General features: G+C 41.6%; 3 protein-coding genes across 4 annotated transcripts; 2 read left to right on the forward strand and 1 right to left on the reverse strand.

Annotated features, from left to right (window-relative positions):
- Positions 1-1,897: 1,897 nt before the first annotated feature.
- Positions 1,898-10,373, reverse strand: LOC121604314 (transcriptional repressor CTCF-like). 2 transcript variants are annotated; one of them, XM_041933806.1, is made up of 13 exons: positions 10,220-10,373; positions 8,008-8,271; positions 7,729-7,911; positions 7,221-7,596; positions 6,894-7,064; positions 6,588-6,721; positions 6,364-6,484; positions 6,120-6,269; positions 5,768-5,928; positions 5,498-5,680; positions 5,252-5,390; positions 3,820-3,966; positions 1,898-3,680 (listed from the first exon to the last, which is right to left on the reverse strand). In XM_041933806.1, the coding sequence occupies exons 2-13, from the start codon at positions 8,248-8,250 to the stop codon at positions 3,415-3,417; spliced, it is 2,274 nt and encodes a 757-aa protein (XP_041789740.1). In that variant the 5' UTR covers positions 8,251-8,271; positions 10,220-10,373; the 3' UTR covers positions 1,898-3,414. The 2 variants fall into 2 exon arrangements, with proteins under 2 accessions (XP_041789740.1, XP_041789747.1); XM_041933813.1 differs by lacking the exon at positions 10,220-10,373 and adding an exon at positions 9,785-9,803.
- Positions 10,374-12,024: 1,651 nt separating this feature from the next.
- Positions 12,025-16,783, forward strand: LOC121609554 (flocculation protein FLO11-like). The gene is made up of 8 exons (XM_041941218.1): positions 12,025-12,366; positions 13,245-13,348; positions 13,482-13,947; positions 14,037-14,129; positions 14,212-14,248; positions 14,495-14,566; positions 14,669-16,063; positions 16,178-16,783. The coding sequence occupies exons 1-8, from the start codon at positions 12,268-12,270 to the stop codon at positions 16,471-16,473; spliced, it is 2,562 nt and encodes an 853-aa protein (XP_041797152.1). The 5' UTR covers positions 12,025-12,267; the 3' UTR covers positions 16,474-16,783.
- A 1,179-nt stretch (positions 16,784-17,962) lies between these two features.
- Positions 17,963-22,165, forward strand: nudt21 (nudix hydrolase 21). The gene is made up of 7 exons (XM_041935897.1): positions 17,963-18,241; positions 19,419-19,619; positions 19,698-19,761; positions 19,847-19,936; positions 20,454-20,529; positions 20,674-20,788; positions 21,661-22,165. The coding sequence occupies exons 1-7, from the start codon at positions 18,120-18,122 to the stop codon at positions 21,680-21,682; spliced, it is 690 nt and encodes a 229-aa protein (XP_041791831.1). The 5' UTR covers positions 17,963-18,119; the 3' UTR covers positions 21,683-22,165.
- Positions 22,166-22,673: the final 508 nt, after the last annotated feature.

Raw genomic sequence — 22,673 nt, forward strand, 5'->3', positions numbered from 1 at the left:
TGATTGCAGCTTGTTATTTGTACTTTGCCTAAACCCTTTCCCCATATTAAACTTGTAAACATGCTGTCAAATTTCCATGTAAACATCAAAGGGAAAACAGCTATACATCTTTTATGTATGGGACAGCGTGACAATTTGCTGACATAAATTCTGCGAAATGCTCAAGAAATCCACCACCACATCCTCTGATGGAGCACATGCAGCACCAGCACACAATGATGACGGATGACATTTTGCACTGGCAACCAGATATCAAGACTCACACAAGTTTTCTCTAATCTACAGACTCATTAGTCCTGTGCACTACAAACTCAGGGCCAAGATACCTTATATGCTTGAAGCCATCAGTCTTGTAGATTCTGTACGTGAAAACAGTTTGGACCATCACGCTTAAATGTACATCTATTTTGAAATGGCGCTCCACTAACCGGAAATCGTGTTTCGGCTAGTTGCTGTGGCAACAAGGATGTCCCTCAGTCTGTCACTGTTTCTTCGTTTCAGTCTGTGCTTCGCTGGCGACGCCACGGTGAATCCGACGGAAAAAAACAGACATGATGTTTCCGAAGGAGAGGAAGGCGAAAAAAACAGCAGCGTCTCCCACAGCCACTGCAGTCACCCATGGGTGGCCCAGTCCAACGTGTAGGTTCAGTTTCAGCAGTTAAATCTATCAGGTGCAGCGGCGTCGGGGCCGTTTGTCCAAATCGGGGAGGGGACGGCGATGAAGGACAACATGTGGCGCTTTTTCCTCCAGATTTCCTACAAAACAGGACGTAGCAGCTGGCAAAACCAAGAGAACTGCTGTTAATTATCCAGATTAACTAGTTCAATAATTGCCCACTGCCGGTTGAAACTGACTACGCGTTTTTTTTTGTTTTTTTTTTTAGTATTTATTCAGATCCAGAATCTAGAATCTAGAATGAGGGTAACGTTTGCTGGAAGATAAAATGACAAGGAGATAAGTTAAATACCACTAACTTCCCAGCGGGTAAATTATTTCCAACAAAGTAACGCTAAAATCACCACTAACCTGCCGCTAACGAACTTTAGAAAGATGGAAACCACCTAACTGTCCTCTTCTTGCCGTGTTGGTCATGTAGTGTTACAGCTAGCTAAAACAATAACTAGCTTTAGCTAAGGCTTGTTCAACTGTTATATGACGAGGAGGTTCCCAAACCTCACAAACCGCTAGGACTCACTATTTCTGTGTAGTCAGGTTAAAAAAAAAACATGGAAGTAACTTGTTCACAGAGGATTGACTCATATTGAGGAAGAATTTAAGCAACAGAGAACTATTGAAACACACTTTTGAAATCAGTCAGTTGTTGTATCCATGTCATGTTTGTCGTCTTTTGGATTAAATTTTACTACATGGTCGAGAAAAACTGTGGTTCAATCGTCGACACGTGTGACAATTTTACACAGGGGTTGTTAGTGTCATCCAAAGCCAGTAAGTGGGGCTGCCTGCAGGTGTGAAGCTGCAGTCTACTGCCTGATAGCTAATGCAGCGGGATGTAGGAAATTGAAAACAAGCACCTTGTTAAAATGTATATGTCCTTAGTTTCAGTATGATTTGAAGTAAGAAATCCACCTTCTCTTGCCACTGAAGCACACTGCAGTTGTTAACTGGTTTTTGTTGATATAGTTGTTAGCCAGTGAAGGCGTTTTTAATTGTGTCATGCTCTTCTCACATGATGCCAGTTCATGGGATAGCTCATGAAAAGATGCTGGCCAGTATTTTAGCATCATGTCACATCCTGTTAGCATCAGCCAAATTGGAAACTAATATATAATTAAGTAGGTTAAGTAGGACTAAGCATCAGTGCTACGGCAGAGCATTTTTCATATGAAAACTTAAACCAAGTAATGATCCCGTTTCCTGAAAGAAACCGATTTTATTTGGTGTGTAACATTTATCAAAACCAAGTTAATACAACCTTTTGCGTATGTGTCTGATAAAGATGCACCCTGACTCATGAGCCTCAGGTGAAAAGTTTAGTTTGGGGATTTAGGCAAATCCCCATCGAAACTCAATGAGTATAAATGACTAAAAATGATAATGTCCTCATAATAGAACAGAATACCAGTGTGAAAGAGTGGTCGAGACAGCTAGTACAATGGTGTATAATCCAGATATGTCAGTTCATATGTTCTTTAGACATTCAAATAAGTGAAGCTCTTAATATCAAGTTGTCCATTTAATAAAATATATTTGCAAGCAAAATACACAGACATTTCTGTTAGCATTCAGGTGTTTCTCAGCTAATTCTGATAACTAATTCAAGCCTTTAATTTTTTTTTTTTTTTGCTTTAACTGTACCATTAACATTTTAAATAATTGAGATTACACCTGTAGAAACCTAAAACTTCAGTCTCACGGTCTACTTTTATTGGTTGTACAGTCATACATCCGGCCTCATCTGCCACAGTTATTAAAATATCATTCAAGCTGCTACGTAGCATTACATTGCCAAAGGTACAAAAGGAAAACATTAACCCAAAGTGGAATGGCTACACAAGGAAGCAAAACAACGTTCTTTCCTTGAACTTAGCAGTGACAATGTTTAGTACATATACATCATCTATGGTTGTTACAGTAGCAAAAAAGTAGCATAAAGACAAGCAGTCTATTAAGCTTTTAAAAACTAGATAGGCTTAAAAGGGACGTACTAACCACAGAAAAAGAAACCTAAAAATATTCAAAATATTTCTTATTTTGAAGTGGCTGTGATTAATGCAGTATCATATCCCTGATAGTTGCCCTTTTCTTTCTGCAATTTTATGACATTTCTATTCTGTCCAAACTGAGAGGTACATGGAGCTCTTCAGTGAGGATATTGAACATTGATTGGAATTATGGGGAGAGAAAACGCAAGGTCCACGATCTACTTACAACTTAACTCAGTGACACACAGGCATAGAGGAAGAAAAAAAAAAACCCAGAAACAAAGACCTTAAAAGGAGAGAGGTGAAAAGGTAACCCAGGTCTTTTGTAAAATTATATATACAGTCTTGATTTAGGGAAGAGTCATTCTATCATGGTCAAACATACTGTAAGTATCATTTTGCAAAAATGTAACCAGAAGAGCTTTTGTCATATACATAATCATAGCCGTTTTCTACCACATAACAGAGCTGCTGAACACCAAAGGCAAAAACAAGAAGGCTAAAGATACTGCTGTCAATTAGAGCCACCCCAAAACCCAATGTACTGAAATAAGCTTTTTTTGGTAGGCAAATCCTGGTTACAAATCCTTTTCACTCATCCAAGTCTTTGTCAATATATGATTAAAAAGCAAATCTTAAATTACAACAGTGATGATTGTTTCTGTTTAGGATGCAAGTGTTTGTAATCCTAAATTTCAAGAATTAAAATGAAATGTGATGTGTTTGTTACAGGTTCGACCCTCAAATTCATCACCGGTCCATCATGCTAAGGATCATCTCAGGGGTCAGGTCTCCATTAGGTGGGGCATCAGACAGCTGCACCTCCTGTGCTGCCCCCTCTGCCTGGGATAACTCCTCCATCTGAATGGTCGACTTCCCTCCGCCAACCACCACCTCCTCTATGGCCTCCTCATTCCTGTCCTCCTGGTCATCTTGTTCGGCCCCAACCTCCTTCTTCACAATTATGTCATCCACCTCTCCAGTGGCCTCGTCCTCCACACGAATGATAGCAGCCGCTGTTAAGAGAGTTTAAGGTCAGATTCTGGTACAAGAAGATGTAAATATGTTTGGTTTTTTTTTTTACACTGTTGAAAAAAGGAAACACAGGTGACATTTTAGCTCTAGTTAGCAAACGTATCGTAGTCTGACACTTACTGTCGGGTTTGTTCTTTGGGGGCCGTCCACGTTTCCTCTTGACTGGTGGCTCCACAGGGGCTGGGATAGGGACAACAGGTGGGGCCTGTTCCACCTCAATCTCACTTAACAGCTCCTCTTCCTCCTCTGCCTCTTCCATTTCAGCCTCTACATGGGAAGTAAGAAGCACATATGACCTCAATTTTGATGATTACATATATACACTGGCAATCTTACTCAATTTAATAACCTCCACTACAATTTGAGACACACATAGCTGTGTGTATGCACATGTGTGTACTGTATATGTATATATAGTACTTGTCAAATGTTTGGACACAACCTCTAATCCAATGGTCTTTTACTATTTTCTATATGAAGATCAATACTGATACGAAAGAACACACATGGAATTGTGTAGTAAATAAAACTGTTGAACCAAAATAAGTATTATATTTTAGACTCTTCAAAATAGCCACCATTTGCCTTGATGACACCTTTGCATTATCTTAACCAGCTTCATGTGGAAAGTTAATTAACGAAATTTCTTTCCTTCTTAATGCATCAGAGGCAGTGTTGGTATACAATTAAATAGCCCTATTAGTACTGTAGTACTGTAAGAACAGCTCAACTAAGTAAAGAGATCATTATCCATCACTATTTTAAGAAATGATGGTCAGTCAAATATTTAAATATTTCAAGAACTTGAAATGTATCTTCAAAGTGCAGTTGTGAAAACCACCAGACGCTCTGATCAAACCAGTTCTCATGAGACTGCCACAGGAAAGGTTAAGAGTCAAGAGTTACCACTGCTGCACAGGATAAGCTCATTACAGTTACCAGCCTCAGAAATCACCAGTTAACACATAAATGCTTCACAGAGCTCAAGTAGCCGCCAGATCTCAATATCAACTGTTTGTAGAGAATGAAGGCCTGCATGGCTGAACTGTTGCAAAAAAAAAAAAAAAAAAAAAACACTGAGGGAGCCAACAGAAGACAACAGTTGCTTGGTGTCAAGACACACAAGGGGTGGACATTAGACCAGTGGAAATCTGTACTTTGACAAATCCAATTTTGAGATTTCTGGTTCCAGTCACCACGTCCCTCGTCAATGGCCATTGCTGAGAATTCGAGATCAAGGCGGCTGATTGATCGAGATAAGATCAACTTTATTAATCCCCAGCTGGGGAAATGTGGTAAATGCTGAATTAATGTACTTTCAGATGCAAAAAAACAACAACTTATGAATGAAAAACAGTTTTGCTGCATGTAACAGCATTTAGCAGGAGACAGCATCTCTTGTTTCTGAGAGGGAACAAAAATTTGTAATAGGCAATGGCATCCCAATATTTCTGTACTTCATGGGACCATCACCTAAAACACATGAACAAATGCCAGTACATATTCTAGTGTCAACTTGAGGGGCTGATACAAAAGCATATGTATACAGTACCTGTGTCATCATCGTCGTCATCCCTCCTGGTCTGCATCTTCCTCTTCCTGCCCCGGCGACCCTTTTTGGGTGTTGGAGTTCCATTTTCTTCTTGAATAAGTTCGCCCGTGCAGTTGTCAGTATGACGCAGCATGGTGTTCTGTGGAGCATATACATAACTATCACCACTCAGCCACGAACTGTAAAAAAACTTAAAAAAAAAAAAAACAACTGGTATGTGTGCGCTAAAACTCAGCTCAGTCCTACCCTGCGGGTGAAGGTCTTGCTACACTTGCTGCAGACGAAAGCAGTGGGGACAAAGTTGGGATCATGGTAGCGCTTGAAGTGCATGTCCAGAAGCTGCTTCTGCCGGAATGTTTTCTCACACAGGCTGCAGGCAAACGGCTTCTCCCCAGTGTGTGTGCGCTTGTGCATTATCATGTGACGTTCCTACGTCAGACAAAATTAAAAGTTATTTACCCTGAAAATAAATTAAAAACACCCACACACACGCTACATATCCCACTTGACAAGCACCTGTCTGCAGCAGTAGTCACACTGATCACATTTGAAACGTTTCTCATTCTTGTGAGTCTTCTGGTGTTGGATGAGGGCGTATCGCTCATGAAACACAGCATCACAGTAACGACATTTCTTTCCCGTCTCGATAAATGAGTGCTGCTTCCGCAAATGAACACCTGGAACAAAAACAGAAAGACATGGAAGTCAGTTTGACAAAAGGAACTCTGGCCTGTTATATGGAGAAAGACAAAACAAAAAATAATGATCTCAGGCTCTGAAGACCCACATATGAACCAGCATTCACTTATTCTACCACACCACTTAAATGACACATAGTTTTCAGTAAAAAAGGCAATGGATAACTAACCAAGATCACTCTTGCGTGCGATGACAGTATCACAGTGTGGGCAGTGGAACTTGGCCACATTCTCTGTGTGTTTCTGCAGAATATGCATCTTCATGGTGCCGCTCTGTGTGAAACGGGCATGGCAGATATAGCACTCGTACGGCTTCTCACCTGTGATGAAGACGAGAGAATTTAGAGAGGTTAACTCTTCTCAAACTGGGGGAAAACTAAATTTTTCAGTCAGTAAATGGAACAAGTATGTTACCTGAATGTGTCCTCATGTGCCTCTTCAGCTTGTAAGTGTCTCTGCTGGCATAGCTGCACAGACTGCACTGGAAGGGTCGTTCCCCGGTATGAGAGCGAATGTGCCTTTTCAGCTTACTTACCTACAGAGAGAGGAAAAAGAAACATTAAAATAAGAACATATACCAGGGCTTAAGGAGGAGAATGACACATTAGTATTTTAGCAATCTGTATGGGATTACTTGCCTCCACACTGCAATAGTCACACATGGAGCACTTGAAGGGCTTTTCATGTGTGTGTTTGTAGCGACGATGACGCACCAACTCACCACTGGTCACAAATGCCATGTCACAATCTGTGCATTTATGTGGTCGTGTGCCTAAATAAATGGAGATAAGCATGAGAACGAAGTTACACCACCATGGCCTATTAATGAAAATATTCTATGCCTACCTTCTAAGTAACAGTTTTATCTTCAAAAGTTCTTCATTTACCAAGTTATCAGAATTATTACAAGTATTAAAAAGTATAAATACTAGTTTTTGCATTACCTGTGTGTGTATTGAGGTGGTTTCTCAGCAGTGTGACTGTTCGGAATGCCCGTCCACACAAGTGACATTTATGAGGTCTCTCGTCTGTATGGCTCTTCATGTGTCTGTCCAGGTTGGAGCGCCTTGGACAGGTGTAGCTACACAGCTCACACTGGAAAGTCTTCTTTACACCTGGACACAAAAAGGGCATATAATCAGTTCATTTCAAGCACGGCAAATATTCTTTACAATAAAGATTGTAAAGAGGAACCTCACATAGCCAAACCACAATGTAAAATGTGTCCTTTTCACCATCACGTGTCATTATCTACGACTCTAAAGTCTAACCTTTTTTCTTGATCTTGGTGGGCTTCGGTGGCTTCATGTTGCCCACAACCTTCTCAGCATTCACCTCCGACAGCAGCCCCTCTTGCTGCTCTTCTTCAAAGTCGTACACAGAAACATCCATGTCACGATCACCCTCGCCATATCGCAGGCGGCTCTTTTTTCCCTTCTTTCCTTTACGGACAGTGGTGATGGGCTGGTAGTCTGGGTCCTTGGACCATTCTGGGTCTTCTTGTTGAGGCGCAGGGGGTTCTACTTCTGCTGCCTCTTCTTCCCCTTCATCATCCTCACCCCTAGTCACTTGAAGCTCCTCATGGGCTGCCTCGAGTTCCTCCTGCTCTACAGTCTCTACTTCACCATTGGCACCTACTTTTACCACCTAAAGGAAAACATTACAAATGAAGCTTATTGTAACTGGGCCATTTTCAATAGTTCACATAGAAGGCCAAGTTGAGGACATAACCAAAAAAGGCCTGATTTCATTACACAGCTGCCCAGAGTCGTTTCTCACCTGGAAGCCCTCTGGCAAGGGAAGAGTGTGACAGATAACCGGCTCTGTGTCCTTGTTAACTGTTGCTGCATCAACATAGGTGCCCTGGAGCCCCTCGACAGTTGCTGTTGTGACAGGTACCTGAACCAGCTGAAGCTGACCAAGACCCAGTGCAGCTCCTGCCTGTTCCTCCATATTCACCACCTTGACACAAAGGAGCTTGTTGAACTTGATGACAAATGGTTCCCAAGTTCAGTTACTGATAATCCAACATTGGCTTTATCCGCATTCAATACAAACCTGGAGCGTGATGATCTGGCCCTCATCTCCACCAGTAACAGTGACTGTGCCGCCGCCCTCCAACACCTCAGACTTCATTTGCAGCAGAGTTGGGTCGAGAGCATCCATCACCATCATCTCCATGTTACCAGCCACCTCCCCCTGTGGAGCTATGGCTGCTCCTTGTATCAAGGCCCCTCCACCTTCTGGCAGTACCTTTCCATCAGCCTGAGCAGTCTCCATGGGAACAACCTCGCCCTCCATGGCGACAGGCCAACTAACACCCTTAATAGAGAAGACATTTATCAAAAATGGAGAAAGGCTGTCTTGGTCAATTCATTGTTTTAACAAAAACAAATGACTGAAAATATGTTGGTCGTGCAAAGAACTCTCTCAGTTAAGACGTCATGTGGCAAGTGAAATTAAATTTGTTCTTAATATATTTTTGCTTACTTCCCTAATGTTCACTTATACTAATTTCTACTTAGGATGACATATTTACTCAACTAGACTTACCAACATTAGTCTCTTGAAAATGTTTCAAACTGTGACAACATACATGTGCTAGTGTCTCTAAATTGCTGCACTGGCAAGGCACATGGCCTTGCCCTTACGCTATGACATGATATGATTTGCTATGCTCAAGCCCCAGGATCCCAAACAAATTAATTATCAATCTTACAAATATGCCATGTATTTCCTCTCATACCCCTTGTGGTATCAAACTGTACAGCTTTGACCCAATTTCTGAGGTTTTGAGGTACACTGTGGAAACATCTGCTGCCACCTCAATGCAATGGCAGTCAAGGAAATATCTGTTACCAAAGCATCAAAAATTACATTTTCAAAATCTCAACACCAGTTCGCATTTCCAGAGAAAACAGAGAAGATAATCCTTTGACCCAACTGATCAGTTTTCAATTGGAATTATCTTTAATAAAATGGTTAAATTGCGACAACTGACTACTGTGAGTGAACTATCCTGAGTAATCAGGATATTCTGCAGTCAAGTCTTTCAAATGTTGTGAGCTCAACAAATGAAACTGTGCTTCCTGTTACCGCTCTGGGGTGGATGTAGTAGTATCAGTAGAGTAGATTTTAAAAGCTCGGCTAGGGGCGAGTGTGTTTTTGTCGTGTTGATTACCTGATCCTTTAATAGACCGTTAAATGATGGCCAATGATTAGTTTTGCATCTCCACTAATCCTCTCTACATTCCTTACAATTTGTGTTTCCCTTCCAAACATAAAAGGACAAGAGAATTCAACTATGATTTCCTGCAATAAGGATCGTCAAATCTTCAATTTATCTCTGCCCACATAGTTTGCGGGAGCCAAAAAAACCAAACAGGTGATTCCTAATAGCAGTCATAGAAACTGGGTACAATTAAATAGTATTTTACAAGTTATTTATACAGTATGTGCGATATAGAGATACAACCTGGTATGAAGCGACTTCTACACTGAATCTCATAAAAAAATATGTCACTGCACATCTGTAAAGTGAGGACAGAGTCGGTAAGCGTTAGATAAAGCAGTACCTGGAGCCTGGTGTGAAACTCGAGTGAGCAACGTGTTGCGAAGCAGCAACCCGTGAGTTTATCGTGCACAACACCACTATCTTATCGTCCCAAAGTGAGGCAAACTTTTGAAAAGTGGTAATTTAGGCCTTATTGTGCTGACCAGCGTCGATTAATCATTGATGAGTTGCATCTGTTTGCCATTGAAAAAAAAAAACAATCACAATCAACCGATCAACCAATAATTAAGTCACTTGCTCGTCTGTTTTAAGAGCGCTTACTTCGTAACATTTGATTCATCAGTTCAGTCCGTCGGTCTTACAAGTGAAACACTGTTAAACGATAAAAACTATTCAAACGTCAACTCGTGAGTTGGTTAGTGAACTCGGGAGGCGCGAGTACGTCTGAAAACAGGAAACAAAGGGTACGATAAGATGGACGTCAGGCCTGAACTAACTTAAAACAGATATACTGTTAAATAGAACCATCCCTGTGCAAATACCCCAAAATATCAGCCAAAAAACACCAAAACGTTCAACTGAGGCCGGGAGTTACAGTTTATAGACGGATTTAGTGCATTTTGGACAACGATAGAGGGAGACAAACACCCCCCGCCAGCCGCCTGGCCGGTAAGCCCTACCGTGACACCTAGAGGCCGGCGACGGCTCCTACAAAAACGTTTCCGCGTTTGGAGGCAAAGTAACAGCTTCACTTACTCCCGGCTGCTTCTTCTCCCCGTTATATTCACTTGGAAGCTCAGCGTCTGCGGTCGCTCCCTTCAATCCCGCTGTGACCGTCCGTACGTACTGAGCGCCGGACTAATAATTTTCTCCCGCTTTTGAAGAGAGAGGGCCTAACACAAAATGGCGGTCCACAAGAGCCAACGCGACTGCGCAAACACAGCACCCGAGGGAGTAAAGGGGAGTGGTCGAGCTGTGGCAGGGGGTGATGGGCGCCAAATTTGAATTCAGTCGTGGGCGTGGCGTCCGGAAACACGACGAGGACGAGTGATAGAGTATCGATTAGTTTTCTGGGGGAAAGTGCAGATCGCTTTTGCCCGAGAGTGACTGCCAGACCTCCTACAGCGTCCAGCCACTGTTCAGTCGAGGTTACAACTAACATTTTGTGAATTAAAGCAATTCATAAAACCAGTCACAAGAGGGCAGTGTGAACGCTGTAGGTGTGGAGCGGGCCTTACTGCACACAGAAAGTCGTGATAGCACATCATCCTCAAGGGGTTTCATATGTAGTTGTGTCAGTGTAGATTGAAGGTGGATTTTTTCATTAAAATAATTACCTATATTGGGGATATTTGGTTGCCAACTAACATTTTAAAAACGAAAACTGTTACTTTCCAAAATCCTGACATTACCATGACCAAATAAAACTGCTGGGAAGGCAAAGTGAGCTGCTGGGCTCCTGTTATCCTTGCAGTTCTTGCATTTTATGTGATGTATTTACATCCTTTCTGTGGCATATTCTGACTCAACATTTGCTGCACAGTAATATGGTTAAACATGTCATATTAGGAATATAAATCATTGAAGAGTGAAACTCAAAACAAAGTGGTTTAGGAGTTTAGCAGTACTGACCATGTTGTCAGTCTTTTCTCAGCTTTTTGGTCTACAACAAAGACAAACGTCATAGTGATACATAAGTATATTTGCAAGATCTAATTAAGATGAGATACACATTCAAGCTTATAAACTGTGTCACCACTGTGATCCAAATTGAGAAACTTTTTTTTTTGTTTGTTTTACATTACAATAAACTACAGTAGGTCTATTACATCTACACCCTACCAGTAGAATAGCTAATGTCCTATTACTCCATGTGGAAAACCTGACATGGGTTCATAAGTGGAAAACAAGTTATTTGTGGGTTGTTATGTGGGGCTGAGAGTTGGCCACTTGGAGAAACAGAGAAATAAATCTGATCCCCAGAGAAATGGTGCATGTTCGGACAGGTACTATTGTAGCCATAAATCAATGCTGATTGAGCGTTTGCTACTCTGCCAGTAGACACACAGTGCCAGTGTGTAACTGACACATTTATACTGAAGTGTTTCAAACCAGGACGAAAATCTGGTTTGAAATATTCTAACCAGGCAACACCATTTGCATGAAACTTGCTACGCAAGCCCTCAGGCTAATTAGTAGTATAATGAAGTTTGGTGCTTGTGGGTGTGTGCTTTTGTCTTTTTTTACGGTTTCTGAACAAATCTGACAGCTCATTATCTTACAGTTCTGGACTGTTTTGGACAGTTTCCTCTATTGTAGCTAGCTATTTACAAGAATACTATAGTGTCTCATGATACACTTTATCAGTGATAAAAAATCTACCAGGTCAGCCTGTCACTTACAGCATTTCAGAGCATCTTTTCCGCATATAAAATAAATTATTAATTTGTTACATAACCAAAAGAACATTTTGTTCATTTCAGCTATTTCCATTGCAGTATATTCATATAAATGCACTTCTCATAGACTTGGATGCATGGATGAAACCAATGTGACCACTTTATTCCTCTCTCTCTGCCTCTTCTTATTTTATCACCATCTTTTTCTCATGGTTCTCCTCTCGGAGGGGAGGGGGCAGAGAAAGGCGAGGTTCTGTTGTCAGATCTGTCAGTCTAGCCAGCCTGGCCCCTCCCACCTCAGTGGAGGCATTACATACTGCTGGTGCTCGTGCTCTTAGCAACGGTGCCTCAGCAACAGAGCCACGGCAACAGAGCTCCACGGCAACAGCGTGCCGTGTCTCCCCAATGGAGCTGCCATTGGGCGGACCAGCGCTCAGGCACTACACCCAGAGCAGACCGCGACCCCACCGACAAAAACTGAACTATCGTCCGAGCAGACCGCAGGTACTGTGAAGGAGGATCAGAGGGGTTTTATAAGTGTGATGGAAAGGTGGTGTGTGTGTGAGGAGAGAAAATGGAAGGGAGGGTGAGAGGAGAGATGTAATAGGGTACAGAGGGGAGAGGCAGGGGGAAGGGAAGGACGGAGGGGAGTGCTGTAAAAGATGCCTGGTCCCTGCTTGAATAAGGCAGTCCCATTGTACCGGCCACCGGTTTGAAGAACCCACACTAGGTTTTTGACTGAATGTCTTCTTGTGCTCTCTCTGGAAAAAGCTAGTGGCATTTTTATTTCGTCCATAGGATTGTATCAAGAGCGTGTTTGTGATCATCTCCATTTTCCACAGAGCTGATCATGTTGTCACAGAGCTATTAGGCTGTAGACATATAGTCACTCCCTTGGAGCCAGTGGCCAGGGAGACAAAATTCAAGCAATTCCCCTGACAGGATATCATGTAACGGTGACTTCTGCTAAATTTGTGTTCTGCAGTCAACCTCCTGGCTTTTATTGCTACTTGTGGCCACAGATGTTAATATGATCAGGATGATGCAACACTGTATAGCTGCAATTTGGATATCACATTACCTACACTGGCAAAATGAGTTATCCTGCTTTCATTCCGCATGTAAAATCCAGTGACGCCCCCCTATTGTACGTTACTGAGCAACTGATTCCCAGGAGGCTGGTTTGTAGCATGACTGGATGAGAGATTCAAACCAAAATACACTTATAGAGGCAGAAGAAACACTAGTGCCAGAGTGTGTGGGTTTTTCAAAGGTGAGGGTTATGTAATGTAAAGTTTCATGTGATGCAAGTTGATCTTCAACATCAGTTTGTTTGATCTTTGGAGTGAAATGTGTTTTCTGTACATATGTGTGGAAATTAGGAGACAATAATTGAGAGTGAAAATGAAGCCCTTGAGTTCATGGGGAGGGTGGATGAAGGAGTTGAAGAGTTCTTTACTAAGAGAGTACTTCCTACTGATACACTGTGAGTATCACCAGCCGCCACACTAGTCTCTTTATAGGTCTCTAATCTAGATCCTAACAATACTGCTTTGATAAACTTGTACTATAGAAGCAGATGCACCCAGTATTGATTTGGTATATGATCCTCTATTCAGGAAAAAGCAAGATGAGGAATCTATCATAGTGCACGAAGTGGCTCCTGCCAGCTCTGTCCCTTGTCCACCCCACACGAAAACTCTCAGGAGGAAGCTTGGTGATTTCTTTACGCTGAAAAAGAGACGAGGTCTGAAATCAGAAACAAGCCAAGAGGGGCGTCCCAAAAAGGCCTCCATTGCTGATTTCATCCGCCCGCTCAGGGAGGTCGCCAGAGCCGAGAAAGAAAAAGATAAGGACCGAGTGAAGGAACACGACAAGGAGAATGAAAAGGAGAAAGCGAAAGAGCATCCCAGCGCTGTTACTGGAGAGTCAGCTGTTCAGGAGACACCTGTTTCCGGTGCCCTGCCGCTGAGGGGTGAAGCGGTGCCTCCCCGCCGAGCTCTCAGAGAGGGGAAGTCCCAGTCTCTCATTTTGCTGTCTGGATCAGCAGCAGCAGGGACCACTAATGCCAGAAACACTGCAAAGGTGAGTGTTCGCACAGTTTAAGTTTTATATGCTTTTAGCTACAAGTATTTTTTGAAAAGCGCTCATCACTCTGCTGTTGCTGATTTCAGAAACAATTCGAAGGCCAACATAGCTTTGAACAGAAACTCCATCTCATGCTTCAACGTATTGGAGTCTCCAAAGCCCAGCCAGGAGAGACACAGGTGTGTGAATGTGTATGTCTGAAATCAGATATGTGTTCTGTGTAGTCCTCAAAAGTGTTAAAATACCTCTTTATTCTCGTAGAATCAGGAGGGAGAGATGAAAAAGGCAGAATCTGAAGGTATATTCTTTTATCTATTTGATGTTTAATATGATCAAACGCTGCTGTGCTCCAGCTTAGTGTTAATGAAGCAAAATTCATCTTTGAAGGTGACGGATTTGTATCAGAGCGAGAGACTTTTTGACATGGATCAGCTCTCCATTAAAATTAGTTAATATCTCTTTGGGCTGATAAGACTGTTATAGGGACATAATAATGAATTAATTCCCTCAGTAAAATAAGATGTAAATGATTTCTGTGCCTCAGGTACAATCATTGACAGTAAACCTGAGCCACCACCTACTTTCACAAAACCTCGAACGATGTCTGCTTCGTCAGGTATAACACACACACACACACACACACACAAGCACAAGCTCACTCACTCATATCATATTTGTATGATAAGCTAAATAATTTGCACATTCTTTTTTTCTGTAGATACAAGGCATCAAATCCGCCCAAGTGTGTCAGCACACGAGTCAGCTGGGAAACCCGCTTTGCTTCCAAAGCCAGTTCTCAAGCCAGGTCCACCCCCCACAACATCTGGCCGCAACACACCTGAGAACGAGCTAGCCCAAATACAAGAAGGGGAGACAAACACGCCTACTAAACTGACTCCAACTGCAACCCCGTCTACCCCTGCTGCTCCTGCCCTCACTGCTACCACCACTCCTACTGTACTGACAATCTCAAACTCGGTCCCTGACTCAACCAGTTTTACGATCTCCCCTTCAAGTACTGTACTGCCCTCTGACGCAGATATATGCACTGACTCTGTTAACCCCACTGCAGCAGCTACAACACCCACGAATGTTACAGAGCTCGACAGCAAACCCTCTATCCCTGAAGCTAATGCTACTACCACTGAACTACCCACCACTACCTTTCCAACAACCCTTACAAGCACCACTACACCCACAGAGCCCCTCGCCACTGTCTCAGTTACTTCCATTTCCTCTGAGTCCATTACTCCAAGCCTCTCTGTCACTTCCAACTCCACAACAATAGCTACGCCTTCCATTACCACCTCAGACACTGCTTTTGCTCCCTCCAATGAAAGCCCGGTTTCCACAAAATCCACAAATCTGTCAACTAAATCGACTTTCCCGGAGCCAAATGGTGTTCTCTCAGTTGATGCTACTCCTGCTGCTGGTGGCGATGCAGCTATTTCTGTCGTCACCACAGCTTCTTTACCCTCCACCAGCATATCAGACATGTCTGCTACCACCAGTTCAGTTACTGAAGCTGATTCCACTTCAGTCACCTCTGCTAGCTCTTTAGTTTCATCAGTCACTAAAACAACATCTCCTCCACCTATGCCAAGTGATACCATTACACCCGATGCCCCCCTTACCTCTTCCTACTCCCTGGTCTCCTCTGCCCTTCCTCCCACCAGTTCCACCTCTTCCACCATCACTACAAGCCCAACATCTACCAACTTCATGGATTCAATCTCTGCTTCCATCACTCACCCAGCCACTCCTAGCCCTGCTGATATCTCTGCTCCCTCCACTTCTTCCAGTGAAACAAACCCTACAGACACCACTACCACCACCACCACCAGTTTAAACCGTGCAGATGCCACTTCCACCACCAGTTCGGCAACCACAGCCGCAATTAGCTCCCCTCTCCCGACTGACTCAGACCCACCTTACACTAACAACGACAGCACTACCCTCTCACCAACTATCTCTGGCCTCCCCACTCCTGACAACTCAAGTGCTACTTCTCACAATTTGACTGGTCCAGCACCCTCTAATCCAGGGCAAGATAATGATTTACAGTCATCTTCTGAAGAAAGATCCAGTGTAGAGCCCGCAGAGAAGGACACAGGTATGTTTTAAGTTCTGTGAGCATTTAATGTGTCCTTGCATGCAAGCATGTATTTCTCTACTTTAACACGTATGTAGATGTATACTGAATGGCGTGGTTTTCCTCTCTCAACAGCAGATGAGGCGCTCGAGATGGTTCAGAATATCAAGCAAACCGATACGGACGAGAGCAAGAAAGTTGTCGACGGAGGGAAGGAGAGTGAGAATGGAGAGGATAAACCAGCTCCGGTCAGTAGCGAAGTGATAAAGAAGGAATTGCAGGAAGAAAGGGTGAAACCTGAAGAATACGAAGTGAAAACAGAAGTGGGAATGGCTGAACCTGCATCAGGGAAAGATGGCGAGCTGTTCAGTGATGAGGGAGTGATAGAAGGTCAAAAACAAGAAGAAACTAAGTCATTGGCTGAGAAGTAATTCAAAAATAGAGAAATTGCTAAATACGGGACCAACTACTGTGACGGGGCAGGAGAGGCCACAGTAAAGGGTAAAGGAGGGGGGCAGACGATCCATGGCACTTCCTACAGGGACCACCACATTACAGCAGCACACCACATAGGGTGGGCCACTGGACCAAAGAACTGAGATCCCCTTGGTGTGATGTAATCAGCAAATCCAGCAGTGTCTTTGTCCTTTTTTAACTTATGTTTGAATTCTTGCATTGCACGTATGATTATGTACCATAAGACAACTACTGTGGTAAAATACACCATGTTTACAATAGATGGATAAGAGACATAGTTATGACTATTAAATGGAATATTGAATTGAGTCATTCTCTCTGCTCTTTTATGTCTGTGAATGTATTATTTCTAACATTTTTTTACAAGAATATCTTAACTCAAGGTACACTTGCTAACTTTTTCTAGAGCTCATGAGCTTCCACAGTTACCATGGAGATCGCTCAGTTGTCATTACAGGTGGTCTTATACCATTGTCTCTGTCCAACAATGGTCTATGGTGCCAGATTTGCCTAATGACAGCTGAGTAAAATCCATCTGCTGAGGAAGACCGTGAGATATTGTTAAAAGTCTGGAAGAAGCCAGTAAGCGGTCCTGGAGTTAAGGTTTTTTTTTTTGTCAAACTACTGTTTTGTAAGGGATCATGTACAATATTAAGCCTGGATGTTGAAAACTAGAGTGAAATACATAAAATGCCCTACCTTGGTCTAGTGGGTTACATGCTTAGGTATAGCTAATCATGAATACATGCTGATTTTGTATATGTTAGATATTCAATCCAGTTGATGCAGATAGGCAGACACCCTGGTCATCCAATGCAAGGTCTGCTGGAGGTGACAAGTGTTAGGCACCGTTTAAGTACAGAGAGCCTTCTTTTAGGTGTGCATGTTACACAAAACTCAAAAACAAAACTATGGCAGCTGTGTGAGTTATTTTGCAGAAAAAATGATTGTGAATCACATAAAGAAATAAAATCCACATTAGTGTTTCCTCTTTTAATGCTACATTTACACTAAAATCATGCCGTGTTCTATTTTAGATGTGTTTAAGCCCTTTGATTTGTGTTAGCCCAGAACACTAGCCCTGCGTCTCTCTGCAGTGCAGTGCAATTTGAAGAAAAAGGTTTACTATGAAACTTCCTTTCTTCCTTTATCTGATGGGCATCTGAAGGGATCAGTCCTGTACTGGCAACAGACTGATATAATATGGGCAAGTTTTCAGTTTCAGGTCTGGTTGATAAAATTCACACATCCGTTTAAAATGTCTTTCATATATAACATATATACATAATTAAGACAGATACATGGACATATATCATTGTTAAATAGCTAATTTCCAATTTGTAGCAACATAAAGTGAAATGTACACCAGTTGTTTTCATCATCCTGACCAGCAGGGGTCGCTGGCCGGGATATCACGCAGAAAGCGACACGCTTAACCCGGAAGCGGGGGACCGAGGGAAACGACGGTAGACAAATTTTTGTGAAGTGTCCACATAATTTCTTTTGCTATTTAGCGGTAGATAAATCAGCGTGTTTAAAACCAACCACCACCTGAGATACATTTGCAGGAGGATTAAGCCTCGTCGTGCACACGTTAGAGATGTCCATTGTGCCCCCCAGTCGTTCGTCTACGGGCTGGCCGCGCGGTAGTGCCGTTCAGTTTGGGAACAAATACATCAGCGGGCCTGCTAAACCGCTCACACTGGAGAGGACCATCAACCTGTGAGTTCATGCGGGCAAATAATCCATATTAAGATGGTATCCGCATCAAAATGTGCCGGTTGGTTAACTTAGACCGACCACCGACAATCATATTAAGTCTATCTGACTAACGTTAGCTCAGTTAGCTAATTGTCTGGAATAAGTTGGCTCCTTATTAGAGCTCGGCTACACTGATGGCATCAACTCTAACATTTAACATAATACATCATCTCGTCAGCGATGTGGTCATATTTTGGGTTTGCGTGTGTTCTTGCCAAGAATATTCGGCTAAAGTAGCAGCGGGAAATGTGAAAAAAATATTATACGGCATGTTAATTTAATGGCCAAGCATAAAGTATTCATTGTTCATTTCACTCAGCAGTCACGTCGTATTTAAATTGATTAAAATGAATTATCTGAATTTTGTAAGGGCTGCAACAAACGATTATTTTAAGTTGACGTTGAAAAATTAGGTGAGTAATCAAAGCGTTGATTGACAGAAAAGTAACTGGCAATTACTTTTCATTATCAATTAGTCGTTTGAAGTTATTTTTAGCAAATATGCCAAAAAATCACAAGTTTCAACTGCTCAAGTGGGAATATAGGCTGGTTTTCTTTGTTTTCTGTAGTATTAAACTGAATGTCTTTGACTTTTGGACTGTGGGCTGGGCAAAACAACAGATCATCAGCTATAGTCTGTTAAGGTTGGATCGATGAAGAACCTAATCGATTTGGTCGATAAAATATCAGAACATAGTGATAAAGTCCGGACACAAATTCCCAAATCCCATGGAATGAATCTGCAAATAAATCGGCAGTAATTTTGATTATCAAATAAGTTATTCATCACAAAAAATATGAGCTTTTTCAGCCTCTCAAATTTGAAGATTTTCCCTGCTTTATATCATTAAAAATTACCTAGTTTGTGGGCTGTTGTTCAGACAGGAAGCAATTTGAAGATGTCACTTTGGGCCCTGGAAATTGTGATATTATTTTAAATTCAATTGTTGAGAATTCAACAATCATTAAACCATCTTTTGGTTTAATAATGGTCTGTTGCAGCCTTTAAAAATTGTATTGTATTATTATTATTACCCTGTATACACAGCATTACATTTTATAGCATGTAGGTATGAACCAAACTGTAATCATCTCTGGTCAGGCTTAATGACTTTACATGTGTGTATTTTTACTTCAGCTATCCTCTTACCAACTACACGTTTGGCACCAAGGAGCCTCTTTATGAGAAGGACAGCTCAGTGGCCGCCCGCTTCCAGCGGATGCGGGAAGAGTTTGATAAAATGGGAATGCGAAGGACAGTGGAGGGCGTTCTCATTGTCCACGAACACAGGCTACCTCATGTGTTACTTCTGCAGCTGGGCACCACTTTCTTCAAACTGTGAGTAGTTAATGTTCAGAGACTCCTGTATGAACCTGTAGTATGAACAGTTATGTATAGGTTGGTTCTCTCCTGCAGGCCCGGGGGAGAGTTGAGTCCTGGAGAAGATGAGGTGGAGGGTCTGAAACGCCTGATGACTGAGGTAGCTACATCATAGCACAGTTTTAGCTTCTTGTTGCTTTGGTGATTGTGGAGTTTATGTATATTAACTTTTGTTTGGATGTTAGATCCTCGGACGGCAGGACGGCGTGAAACAGGACTGGGTGATTGACGACTGTATTGGCAACTGGTGGCGCCCAAACTTTGAGCCTCCACAGGTTAGTACACACAGAAGAACATTAAGATGTTTTAAGCCTTCTGGTCAGCATCTGTTGTTCCTTCTGACTGGAGTTTGAAATTTGTCCATAAACACACAAATAGTCTATTTATTTCTTTAGGTTATAATGTCCAAAATATGTAGCTGTTTAGGAATTGCAAATGAGATTTCTGTTAATTTTCACACTTGTGTTCACACTTTTACTTTCATTGCTAAGTTAACAATTTTATGAGGTAATTGTCAAATTTTTATTTGTCAAATTCTCAGAGATGATGGAAAAACTTGGGCTGTGTCTGAGGGGTGCGTCTCCGTTTGAAATGTTTCACTGCTTGTCATGGTGATATAGAGAATGCTTTACAGTAGAAATCAGTGCAACACAACTGATTGTGGTTGTCATCTGCTTCATCAGTCCGGGATGAAAATAAAGTCATCTTAAGTCTCTGTAATCAATCAGTCATAATGTAGTTTATATTTGGGTGTACAGATGTGAACTGATTTGGTGGTGGTCTGTCTTGCAGTATCCTTATATTCCAGCTCACATCACCAAACCTAAGGAACACAAGAAACTATTCCTGGTTCAGTTGCAGGAAAAAGGTCAGTATGTTCACAGTGGAATTATCGTATTTTAGCATTGAAGTTTAGCTGAAAAAAATAATCGACACAGTGGTATAAGTGAAACGAAAGCAGAAAAAGTATGATTGCTTCTTGTTTTGAAACCTGTGATTCATGTGTCTTCAGCGCTGTTTGCTGTCCCCAAGAACTATAAACTGGTGGCAGCACCATTGTTTGAACTATATGACAACGCTCCCGGATATGGACCAATCATTTCCAGTCTACCACAGCTATTGAGCAGGTATTGATTATGTCTTATGCATTTTTTTGGTTGTTGTATAAATAGCCTCAGTGTAACTGTCTCAAGGATTTATGTTAAATTACTTAGCAAACCTGCATACTATAACCTGCAATTTTTAAACTAACAAATAACCATGTTATGTTCATGTTTGTAATGTAACAGCCTGGTAAACATTTCATCAACACCAGTTAACACTAAGCTTCAGCTGGAGGCTGCAGAGTGGCACAAAGAGTACAAAGACTCCCGCTGTGTTTTGATGAGCTGTTTTAGATGTGTTTGAACACTGAAGCTCCTCCAAACTCAGTAATTAGACCTAGACTGCAGCCTATTTAAGCAGAAGGAGACATATATTTATACACACAGAGAAAATGCAGGTAAAAATTGAAGGCAGCAGATTAAGATTGAACTCGAATAATAATAATAAAAAATCTTGTAAATGAAATAAACCACGAAAATGCAAGGTAGTGCACTGCAGTTTGTCACGTTTACTCAAGTTGCATTGTCCTCTGATGCACCAGTCACACATCCAGGTTTGCAGAGAAATTTTATTTTTTTGCTCAGTGTTAAAACTTTCAGCTACTTTCAGTGTAGCTGAAAGGAGGAAAAGATTTATTGCAAAAAACAAAACAAAAACGATATCACAAGAGAATGATGGGATGGTGCTGGAGCAATCCCCCACAGGAAACTATACCAACACAAGTCAAAATGGGGGCCCACTCATAATAAACTGCTCCATAGCGCAACTAGAGGTCTAAAACTCTGCAGGTTACGTTTTAACAGACAATGGAAAAAAATGGAATTATTAAAACACAAATTGTGATTGTTGCCATAACATCAACATAATTTTAAATAATTATTGTTCCTTTTTATAGGTTCAACTTCATTTACAACTGACTTAAGTGAACAGAAGTACGTCTGGCTGTCTCTGTGAGTGCAGCCCCGTCTGAGTGAAGATGAGAGACAATGTGGTGGAGAAAAGTAAATCATCTTTAGCTCAACTTTCACTAAACAAAAGCTTGTCATGTCAGGTATATTGACAGTTCACAAGGGTGTTTATACTGTCGGAAGAAAATGAAAATGTCGTGTTTTTCTTTTTTTTTTTTTTAACTTGAGAAAGTGCTAGTTTTTGTAGTATACAAGTCTGTATTCCAGTGTGATAAGAACCTGGTTTTATGTCCTCTCAGAGGAGACCAATGTTTGATTAAACAAACTACATCATTGAGTTTCCTGTTGTTTTAACCTGTAACAATGCTGTGTTTTTTCCTTTTTAATAAAGCAGTCTGAGTTTGTTTTTATAAAGTTCGAGGAGAGAGTGAGTGGCTGACTGACACTGTTTCAAAGTAAATATAAACCTTTTTGGGAGGTGGTGCATGGTCACATGGTTACATATGTTTTTATTTCTAGTGGTACATTTACCAACACAGAGGCAGATACTTGCAGGCTCAGAACTTCCTCATCAGATGAAAATATGGTGATCATATTTCCAGTGTACATGCCATAGTGGATGTGACAACCAAAGGATTTCACCTAATAGATTAGAAGACAGAAGAATTGATGATGTATAACGTTATTGTATTGCCTACAGCCCTGATAAATTTCATCAGTCACTCAGTTAAAGTTAGATGTGTGCTCTGCTGTAATTTAACACCAGTATTCCACGAATCTGTTGTAAGAGCTCCAAACAGGTAAATTATAGAATTAAGACATTTTCAGGAGGTAACAGAAATGTTAAGAAAGATCTGCAATAACTCACTTCATCTGTATTGCAAAACAGAAGGTTCATAAAGATATTCTAGGTAAATTATCCATCCTCTTTAAGGAGAAATTATGTTTGATAGTCTGACCTGGTTGCTTGGAAAATCAAGAAAATGTATTTAATTTTTCA

Source organism: Chelmon rostratus, chromosome 1 (genome assembly GCF_017976325.1).
Source record: "Chelmon rostratus isolate fCheRos1 chromosome 1, fCheRos1.pri, whole genome shotgun sequence".
Classification (NCBI taxonomy): domain Eukaryota; kingdom Metazoa; phylum Chordata; class Actinopteri; order Chaetodontiformes; family Chaetodontidae; genus Chelmon; species Chelmon rostratus.

What these genes read in the sequence shown, in the direction of transcription:
- LOC121609554 (XM_041941218.1), top strand. Translation starts at nt 12,268, where the DNA reads ATGGAGCTGCCATTGGGCGGACCAGCGCTCAGGCACTACACCCAGAGC. An exon ending in GAAAAAGGCAGAATCTGAAG is followed by an intron (nt 14,249 to 14,494) that starts GTATATTCTTTT and finishes TCTGTGCCTCAG; the next exon opens with GTACAATCATTGACAGTAAA. An exon ending in AACGATGTCTGCTTCGTCAG is followed by an intron (nt 14,567 to 14,668) that starts GTATAACACACA and finishes TTTTTTCTGTAG; the next exon opens with ATACAAGGCATCAAATCCGC.
- LOC121604314 (XM_041933806.1), bottom strand. Translation starts at nt 8,250, where the DNA reads ATGGAGGGCGAGGTTGTTCCCATGGAGACTGCTCAGGCTGATGGAAAG. An exon ending in GCCAGATCATCACGCTCCAG is followed by an intron (nt 7,912 to 8,007) that starts GTTTGTATTGAA and finishes CTTTGTGTCAAG; the next exon opens with GTGGTGAATATGGAGGAACA. An exon ending in GCAAGACCTTCACCCGCAGG is followed by an intron (nt 5,391 to 5,497) that starts GTAGGACTGAGC and finishes TATGCTCCACAG; the next exon opens with AACACCATGCTGCGTCATAC.
- nudt21 (XM_041935897.1), top strand. Translation starts at nt 18,120, where the DNA reads ATGTCCATTGTGCCCCCCAGTCGTTCGTCTACGGGCTGGCCGCGCGGT. An exon ending in TGAAACGCCTGATGACTGAG is followed by an intron (nt 19,762 to 19,846) that starts GTAGCTACATCA and finishes TTTGGATGTTAG; the next exon opens with ATCCTCGGACGGCAGGACGG. An exon ending in CTACCACAGCTATTGAGCAG is followed by an intron (nt 20,789 to 21,660) that starts GTATTGATTATG and finishes TCCTTTTTATAG; the next exon opens with GTTCAACTTCATTTACAACT.